Genomic DNA, 11,079 nt, shown 5'->3' with positions numbered 1-11,079 from the left:
GAGACTAATACATTAATTGATAATTAATAATACGTATACTTGAAGCCTTTTAAATATATTTATATATTTATTTATTTTATTTATAAATTTAATTTAAATTCAAATTAAAGTCAATTAAGTTTAAAAAATTTCAGCTATGAGTTAACTATAAAATATGGGTGTATATAGATCGGGTGAAACCGAGTTTGATATGACCTAGATCCGATCCGAAATATATACCGGATTTATTTATTAGACCCGAATCCGACCTTAAACCCGATGAAACCAAGACACTTTTGGGCCACAATTATACCGGGTAAAAACCAGGTGAAAACTGGGTAATTAACATTACATTACATTGATACCTTCTTGTAAGCTAGCATGTAAAAATATCTAAATTTTCAAGACTCCAACCATTATTTGACATGGTAAAATTCACTTAGAAAAATATAATAAAAACCAACCCTTCTTTAAAATTAAAGCATAACTACAATCAATACTAAAACATAACCACAATCAATACTAATATTATCTAATAACATCAAATATTTAAATCAATACAAATAACACAATATTATGCATTAGTCTAAAGTCTTATGCATTCTAAACATAAAACATTAACTTATAGTCTTATAATGACTAATAGCACAAAATATTAAAGTTTACAATACTTAAATTCCACATAAGAATAGCCATGATCCATCACCAATAACACAAAATATTAATTGTGTATGATGACCGGGCCACCGAGTCGAATTCGGGTGACGCGAGCTATGGCCCGGACCTGACCCGAAATATTGACTGGGTCTATTTTTGAGACCCTTACCCGGCCTTAAACCCGGTGAAATCACACTAAATTAGTCTCTAAAGTGTTCGGAGTCGGGCCGGGTCGGGCCATGTGCACCCCTACTATAAAAGTACAAGTTACGAGACACGTATAACACAACAATTCAAAGTACATCAATTCCTTTCTTTACATATATCCAAAATCTAAAATTTCTCTATTTATTCCAATGGCTGGTTTTCACAAAATTGCAGAAATCAATCCTACAATTGACAATTTATGTGTTCATATATGAGTGATAGACACTACCAAGTTACGAAAATTCTCCATTGCAATACTCAATTGAGATGGTTTAGCTCCATGAAAACATGAGTTTCTTCCTAATTTTTTAAATAATATTAAATTTATATTATTTATATTTTAAATTTGTTTGTTTATCCCCATTTAATTGTTCTTTGATTTTTGTTTATCAATTTTAGGGAGAAAAAATACACGCCTCAGTTAAAAGGGCTCTTATGTCTCGATTGATGAATTTGCTAAGAGAAGAAATATCTTACCAAATAAGATATTTTGGTGTTTGACTCAATGCGGATAACTTTAAGATTACACATCATGAGTATGTGGTTAATTTAAACCAACGTATCGATGTGCACATACTTCTATAATCGTTAAGTATCTCACGATATAGATTTAATTTTTTGAGTTTTGACACTCTCAATGCTCCTGGGTACGATTACACCTATTTGGTTGGTAAGTTTATTGTTTTAAAAAAAATATAATTCATTGATAAATTTATTTATTTTATTGATAATTTTGGTTGTATTTTTTTTTTTTACCAAACTTATTGACAACAAACTTTTTTTTTAGTCCATTCTAGATGTTATTGGATATCTTGCTGAAATTGAAAGTGAGAGGACTCTTGAAAAGGATGGCAAGTCTACTAAATACAATGTTATTGAATTAGAGATCGATGATGTATAATTATATATTTATTTTTATAAATCTAAAAAATTTGATATTATTGACTTCATTATAAATTTATGTATTTAAATTTATTTTAAAAGTTTATTCTCATATTTTTATTGTTATTTCAACTTATTTTGTTATGAATATTTTTATAATATTAAACTTTTTTTTTTCTTGAAAGATTTTAATTTGTTAAAAAAAATTGTTATTGGTAAACAGATCTTTTTTCTATCTTTTTATATAAAATGTTATCATTGGCATGTTAATATTAAAATATAAATAATAATCATAATTTATAATTTTTTTATAATTTTTAGAAATTCTTTATATTTTTTAAATAAAGATTAATATTAATTTGTTAAAATTTTTTTTTACTAGAATTTGACATTAGAACTCATTTATCTAATAACATAAAATATTTTACGATTAAAATATATTTATAACTAAACTTTTCGACTAAAAAAATTTAAAAAACTAATTTAGAATATTACGGCAATTCTCTCAGTGAAATGCTTAACAGATTTTTTAAATAAATAAAATATTTTTTATTTTAAAAATATACATTTTTATATTATATTATATTACACATTTTATAAGTGTATCTTTATCTTTATCTTTATCTTTATAGTAATACAAATGGGGAGCTCTTATGTTGACGTGGCGCTCATACATTGAGTTTGGGAATTTATTTAGTTAGGTGTCGTCACTAGAAATTTTTAAAATTTTATTTATAAATTATAACTTATTATTTGGTTAGGTTTTTACCTTTTGAATTTTGAAATACGCTTTCTTAGGTTGTTGGGTATTTAGTTTTTAATATTGTTGAACTAATAATTTGCTTAGGTGTCATCACTAAAAATTTTTAAAATATTATTTATAAATTATAATTTATTATTTGCTTAAGTTGTTACTTTTTAAATTCGAAACAATCTTTCCGCCCTCTAGACACTAGACCAAATACAAATTGAAAGACTTTTTACTGATGTGGCGCTCATATGTTGAGTTTGGAGATTATTTGCTTAAATGTAGTTATTAGAAATTTTTGTAATTTTATTTTTAAATTAATAGATTATTCGGTTAGATTGTTAGATAATAATAAGGATTTAGTTTTCGAATTTATTAGCAAGGTAGACAGATATTTAAATCTTAATATTATTGAACTAATTTAAACAAAGTTATTTATAAATTATTTTAAAATTAGGACGGTTGTTTAATAATGAAATCAACAATTTAAAAGTAATAACAAAACAATAAGAAGCAAGTAGTAATAAGAAACAAGTTCGAAAACAAAATAATAAGAGCTTAAATTTAAAAACGGAAACAAAACGTCCTTTTAAAACAAAACAATAAAAAATCGAATTTAAAAGAGGTTGTTACTTTTTAAATTTAAGTTGTTTTGCTTCCGTTGTTATTTTTTAAATTTTAAGTTATTTTGCTTAGGTAGTTATTTTTTAAATTTTAAGTTATTTACAAATTACTCTTTTAAATCATAAATTATTATTATTTGTTTAAATTGTTACTTTTTAATTTTAAATTATTTGCACATAAATTAAAATTTTCAAAAAATACATGCCTCAGTTAAGAGAGCTCTTGTGTCTCGATTCATGAATTTACTAAAAGAAGTTAATGATAGATAATCAATTATTATTTTTTAAATATAAACACTTACACATAATAGATGAGTAAAACGAAATCTAGGAATTTTAATATTAATTTCAATGTAAATTTATTTATTTGGATTTGTTTTAAAATTTTCTTCTATATATTCAAATTTATTTGTTTTAGTATTTTGTATTTAAATTGTTATTTTAATTTTATTTTGTTACAAAAAAATTTATAATATTAATTTTTTTGTATTGGAAGGATTTCAATATGTTAAAAAATTTATTTTTGCTGAAAATAAATATTTTTCTATCTTTTCATTTAAAATATTATTATTGACATGTTAATATTAAAAATATAAAAAATAAACATACTTAAAAAAAATGCTTTACGTCGTTTGATCTTTATAAAATTAAAATAATTAATTAATTATTAATTTTTAAATTGTAACTATTTTTTTAATAAAAATAATTTATAAATTGTGTTTAAAATTTTATGAATTTATTAATTTTAAATTTTTAAATGTAAAATATATATGTATATAGTTTGGTACAATTTTTTTTGTTGTTATTTGTTAAGTTATAATTAATTTTTTTAATATAAACACTTACATATATTAGATGAGTAAAACGAAATTTAAGAATTTTAATATTGACTTCAATGCAAATTTATTTATTTAAATTTGTTTTAAGATTTTATTCAATAAATTTAAATTTATTTATTTTAGTATTTTCTATTTAGATTGTTATTTTAACTTTATTTTGTTATAAATATTTTTGTAATATTAAAATTTTTTGTGCTTGAAGAATTTTAATTTGTTGAGGAAAAAATTATTTTCGGTGAATAAATATTTTTTTATCTTTTTATTTAAAATATTATTATTGGTATTTTAGTATTAAAAAAATACTCTTTAGCTCATAAATATTTTGAAGAAGTTTCATAATTAAATATTTTGTTAGTTTTTTTTAATGCATGGAATAAAATATATATTTTTTTAATATTTAAATTATTAATTTTTTTAATAAATTTATTTAAATTATATCACAAAAAATATTTTATTCCATGCAAAATAATTTTAAAAAATAGCTTAAAAGATGTTAGAAGTATTATAAAAATTTGTAATATCCCAGTGACTTAGGTAAATACATGTACTCAAATTTTAAATAAAATACTCTACATAGTCCATAATAATTTAAAAATTAAAAAATATATATTTTTATCATCTACTTACTTAAGTCACTGGGACATTACAAATTTTTATAATACTCTTAAAAAAAATTATTCTATGTATAGTAATTTAAAAAAAAAATATTTTATCCAAAAAAAAATATTTTATTCCATGCAAAATAATTTAAATAAATGACTTAAAAATGGTAGGAGGTAATATAAAAATTTGTAATAGACCCATTTGAATTACTATGTGTGTCAAAACAGTGTGCTAGTTCGAATTAGATTGATTCAAACTAGCGTGGGTCATATTTTTTTATAATTCAAATCAATAGGATTCGAATTACTCCATGAATACAACAAATATATAATTCGAATTGAGTCAATTCGAATTACATCGATGTTGACTAATTTAAATTTATGTGATTCGAATTACTATAGGTTTTGTAATTTAAATTAGTCTCGTTCAAATTATATAAAAATATCTTTTTAGTAGAACATTTTTTTAGTACAATAATTATATAATATCTACTTGCATTTAGTTTATATATGTGATTTACCCTTAATAAAAGCAATAGTCTTTTTTCTTCTTTCAACTCTCTCTCTCGCCACCCTATTACAAAATTCTTTCATCTCTATCAATTTATTTTATTAGAAAAAGAAAATTAAAAATTTGAAATTGAGGGGGTGAATATTATACTTGAGCAGAAGGTCATTGACATGTAAAGCTATCGTTTGTTTTATTCACGATGCCTAGAAAATATAAATTATTGAACGAAAACACTGAGCATGCAGACACGTTCTCGCCGACGGCAGCAACATTAATGTATGTGTTAGGTGGCTGAACCCAAAGTTGAGCAACTCAAAGACGAAAATATTTGTTAGTGTGTGTGTGTTTTGATAAACGTTTACGAACAAATGTTAAGATGTTATTATGAATATATTTTTACATAATTAATTAATTCAGATGAAAAAAAAATGATGAAAGTACAGACAGTCAATTATATTTTTGTAAAAAATCACAGATGAATCAAATAATCATGGTGGTAATAAGTTGTCGAATTAGTTGTTAATTATAATTTGTGTAAAGCTGAAATTTAGGTGCAGTTAATTTCATATGAAATTGATAATTAAAAATTATTAAATAATAATTTAATTAAATTTATCAAATTATTTAACGGCCCAATTATTCATTTAAGCCATCAATTTTCTATCAATATAAGTTTGTAACTATAATTTTCAGCCATGATTAGTTAGCCATTATATATTAAGTTCTACACTTAATTTCACAAATTAAACAATAATTTAATTGATATAATATTTTAATTATTTTTTAAATTACATATTGTATAAATATAATTAGTCTTTTTATATTGTACAACTATTTATTACTTCTAATTCTAAAAAAATTCAAGTTTTCACTCTTATATCATTTTAAAAGGTTATACTTTATAATAGTTTTTTCAATATCAAAAATTCCGATAATGACAATGCATGTAATGATTCTTTATAATAATCAATTTAATTCCATGTTATTATCAAGTTAGCAAATATGTTTTTTTTACCCTGTTTCTTGAATACTTATTCATAAGAAAAATTTAATTGGGTTATCATGTAAAATATTTTATAATATTTATATAAATTTAATTTTGATACACTGACGATGTAAAGTATTGTAATCACATCCATTTTTTTGGATGACCATTCACGCCGTCAATGTAAAAAACTGTTATTTTTACTAATATGACTTTACGTAATTGAATGCACGTGTAAAATTATCTTTTTTTACTAATATGACTTTACGTAATTGGATGCACGTGTAAAATTATCTTACACTAACATGTATCAAAACTAAATTCTATTTATATCTGAAAAATCAAACTAAAACATAAAAAGGATCTGTTAAATAAGTAAGTTACAATCAAGTCCATTTATGAATGAATGGTAAGTTTGAAAACATATGATATATGATATATGTTACATTCATAGGGTAGGATAAGACTTCAAGATGGTTGAATGTTCGGTCCATATATACAATGACCTTAATTGCTTCCTTATATAACTCCAATAGAATATAAACTATTTACCAATCTATCACATCAATTCAAACATTAAGCTTATTTTCCAATACATTCCATATATAATGGGAGTAGAAAGAATCCAAACCTTGGCTTTCAGTAACCAACTTAAGGAGCTTCCACCACAGTTCATTCGCCCAGTTAATGAGCGTCCTGAGAACACTAAAGCTGTGGAGGGTGTAACCGTACCCGTGATTTCTCTCTCTCAACCACACCATCATCTCCTCGTGAGGGAAGTCGCCGAGGCGGCTTCCCAATGGGGATTCTTCCTCTTGACCAACCACGGCATATCCCCGTGGCTGTTCAAACTGTTGCAAGAGGTGGGGGAGCAGTTCTTTGCCCTGCCTCAGAAGGAGAAAGAGGCTTATGCTAATGACCCTTCTAATGGGAACTTTGAAGGTTATGGGACAAAGATGACCAAGAACCTTGAAGAGAAGGTGGAGTGGGTTGACTATTTTTTCCATATCATGGCTCCTTCTTCTAAGGTCAACTATGACAAGTGGCCCAAAAACCCTCCTTCCTATAGGTTCGTGATTAGTAAACTTAATTGATTAACTATTAATATTGCAGGATGTATTTAATTAATTCATAACATACAAGTATGAGTTATTTTATAGTAACTGCTATAGATTAACACCAACCAAATATTTGAGCCTATTTGCAAACTGTCTTAATATCTATCATTAGATAATTTAGTGTTTATTTAGTTATTATTAAATTGATAAAAAATAATTAATATATTTTTTTATTATTTTTAGTGTATTTAGTAAATTTTAATAGTAAAAATAAAAATATTTAAAAAAATAAAAACATCTTTTTTAAGAAATTTTAATTTATATTTTTTAAAAGATTTTTAAAAAAAAAATTATTTACATAATAAATAAAAAAAATATTTTTATATTATTATATCTAAATATAATTGATAAATAAAAAAATTTATATAAAATATACAAATATAAAATTATTTTTATTTTTTTATAATATTTTAAAAAAATATTTAAATTTTTTTTTAAAAGTCGATACAAACAAACCCTTAATTATGTAATGAAATTTATACAATTTTACGGATGAGTGACAGGGAAGTGACAGAAAAATACAACAAAGAGATGTTAAGATTGACAAATGAGGTTTTAGAGCTTCTGTCGGAAGGGTTAGAGTTAGAGAAAAAGACATTGAAGTCAAGTTTAGGAGACGAGAAAATAGAATTAGAGATGAAGATCAACATGTATCCACCATGCCCACAACCTGAACTTGCATTGGGAGTAGAGCCTCACACTGATATGTCAGCACTTACCTTGCTTGTCTCAAATGAAGTTTCTGGCCTCCAAATTTGGAAGGACAACAAATGGGTCGCCGTTGATTACTTGCAAAATGCAATCTTTGTTCACATTGGTGATCAACTTGAGGTAACCTAAATGTAGTGTATATACTATATACACACACAAAAATACTATGTTTATATATAAAAAAAAACAAGCCACTAAATTATTTATTATATATTTATATATATAAATATATATTATTTAATTTATTTTTAATATATATTTTTATAGATAATTGACATTTACTTTATATCTAGTATATATGAATTTAATTTTGATACACTGATAATATAAAACGTCTTACATAATCGTACAATTATATCTGTTGTTTTGGATGATTATTTACACTGTTAATGTAAAAAATAATTATTTTTGCTGATGTAGCGTTACGTAATTAAATACACGTATAAAACTATTTTACACTGATAGTGCATCAAAATTAATTTTTTAAGATATATATAGCTGATTTCTGTAATGGCATTTTAAAAAATAGTTATAATGACTATATTTTGACAAAATAAACCAAAACGTGGCCCCTACCCTAAAAGGGTATATCTAAAATGAGCTCAACACTTATGTGCTTATTGAATGTGTCATATTCATATAGACCATTAGATTTGTTTAGATTAAAATCAAAGGCTAATATAAAAGAAGAGTATTGATGGGTTCTAATAAATACAGAATATCATAGTACATAAATAAATGCTTTAAATAATAATACTTTAATACACAATACTTTAAATAGCAACATAATCTTTTATTTTTAAATAATTAAATATAAAATATATAAATACAAAATATCTAAATATTTTTATTTATTAAAATTAATTATTATGTAAAATTTTTTTATAATATTAAAAAATTATATTAAAATAATATTTTAAACGGTAACATAAAAATATAAAATTATTAAAATTTTATTTTATATTACTTGATAAATAATTCGATTATTATATTCAAAATTTATTAACTAATTATTTTTATTAAAGTATATAATATAATTTTCCATAAAAATATTTTTAAAATATAATTTACGTATATATAGAATTGTATAATCTACGTGTGTGTATATATATATATATATATATATATATATATATATATATATATATATATATATATAATGTATTATATATAATATTTTAAATAAATTATATTTTATTATATATAGGTTAATAGTAATTAGTTAGTTATTACTTATTAGACTATTAATTTTATTTAACACATTTCAGATATTTCTATATCGAATAATGCCAGTTTACTGTGAGAGTTTGATTTGTTTGGTTTTCTTCAGCATACTTCACTTCACTGTGAGAGTTTGATTTGGATAGTGTGCTGAAAAAAAATGAAATAAAAAAAATCTTTATAGAATTATTTTATCAAATTTATTTTTTTTTCTATAATAATTTATTCATTAGGTACGAATTTAATTCCTATATACTGATAAGAGTAAATTTTTTTATATATATACATTTACGTGTATTATTATGTCATTAAAAATATAATTTACGTATATATAAGATTGTATAATCAACATATATATATCATGTATTATATATAATATTTTAAATAAATTATATTTTAAAAATATTTTTATAAAAAATTATATTATATACTTTAATAAAAGTAGTTAGTTAGTAAATTTTGAATATAATAATTGAATTATTTATCAAGTAATATAAAATAAAATTTTAATAATTTTATATTTTTATATTACAGTTTAAAATATTATTTTAATATAATTTTTTAATATTATAAAAAATTTTGCATAATAATTAATTTTAATAAATAAAAATATTTAGATATTTTGTATTTATATATTTTATATTTAATTATTTAAGAATAAAAGATTATATTGTCATTTAAAGTATTGTGTATTAAAGTATTGTCATTTAAAATATTTATTTATGTACTATGATATTCTGTATTTATTAGAGCCCATCAATGCTCTTCTTTTATATTAGCATTTGATTTTAATCTAAACAAATCTAATGGTCTATATAAATATGACACATTCAATAAGCACATAAGTGTTGAACTCATTTTAGACATACCCCCATAAAATTCTCTAAAAATATTTGACTAGATAAACAATTCTATGCATTATATTTTGTTTTAACCTGCCAAAACATAATTTTCATAGCCAATTTTAAGAAAGTTACTACAAAAGTCAGATGCGAAGATATATCATACATGTTTGACAAAAAAGTTGGGCCATAACTATATAATTTTGTGGGGTTTGTAGTAGATACTAAGCAATGGAAAGTACAAGAGTGTTCTGCATAGAAGTTTGGTGAACAAGGAATGCAAGCGCATGTCATGGGCAGTTTTTGTTGTGCCACCACATGAGGTAGTGATTGGGCCTCTTCCTCCGCTTTTCAACGATCACGATCCTCCCAAATTTTCAATAAAAACGTATGCTGAATATCGTCACTGCAAATTCAATAAGCTTCCCCAATAGAACAAATTATATGAAATCAGCACATGAATGTGGGTTATTGCTTATGCGAAATTAAGTTTCCTAATAGCATAATTAAGGAATTTGGTCGCAATAAGCTCTTCTTTTAACTGTTTTGCCATAGTAGATTGGTAGTTTGGTATTTCGTTTGTGTTTTAGGAATAAAAGAAGATATATTCTATTCGAGTCTCTTTAAAATAAAAGGATAAATTACTTTTTATAACATGTTTTATTATTATGATATAATTACTTAATAAGAGCAATGAAAAAGATTTTTGAAAAAAAATTAAGAAAGCAAGACACAGAGTTTTAAGAATTTAAAATTTGGTGCCGCTTGAATTCTTTTATTCTTTTTATCGTTTGAAATTTTTTTTTGTAATTAAAAATAAATATGTGATATGAGAAAAAATTAAAATTACAAAATTAAAATTTTCTAAGATTTTATAATTTATCAAAAAAATTATATCATAATTAATTGATTAGATTAACAAAACTTAGGTTAGATTAAAAATTAAAATTAATCATAAAAATTATTTTATTTTATTTTATTTAATAATAATAAGATATGTCATCAAGAATAACTTATTCTTTAATTTAAAGAGGATTAAATAGAATTATTCACCAAATAATAAAGGTTAATATATACATCTCAACACATGCATGCCAAAATCTCTTTAAAGTTAAAATGTGAGCATGCACAACATATTTTTTTAAATTTTGCTT

The 11,079-nt window shown here is 22.8% G+C and overlaps 1 protein-coding gene across 1 annotated transcript; it reads left to right on the top strand.

The window, feature by feature from the left end:
- The first annotated feature begins 6,403 nt into the window (after positions 1-6,403).
- LOC112777054 (flavonol synthase/flavanone 3-hydroxylase-like) lies at positions 6,404-10,387 on the top strand. Its single transcript, XM_025821335.2, has 3 exons — positions 6,404-7,102; positions 7,655-7,982; positions 10,147-10,387. Exons 1-3 carry the CDS (start codon positions 6,642-6,644, stop codon positions 10,357-10,359), a joined length of 1,002 nt encoding a protein of 333 aa, XP_025677120.1. The 5' UTR covers positions 6,404-6,641; the 3' UTR covers positions 10,360-10,387.
- Positions 10,388-11,079: the final 692 nt, after the last annotated feature.

The sequence above is a fragment of the Arachis hypogaea genome, chromosome 19 (assembly GCF_003086295.3).
Source record: "Arachis hypogaea cultivar Tifrunner chromosome 19, arahy.Tifrunner.gnm2.J5K5, whole genome shotgun sequence".
In the NCBI taxonomy this organism is placed as follows: domain Eukaryota; kingdom Viridiplantae; phylum Streptophyta; class Magnoliopsida; order Fabales; family Fabaceae; genus Arachis; species Arachis hypogaea.
Note: the sequence above shows the minus strand (reverse complement) of the source record. Positions and strands in the feature narration are given on the sequence as shown.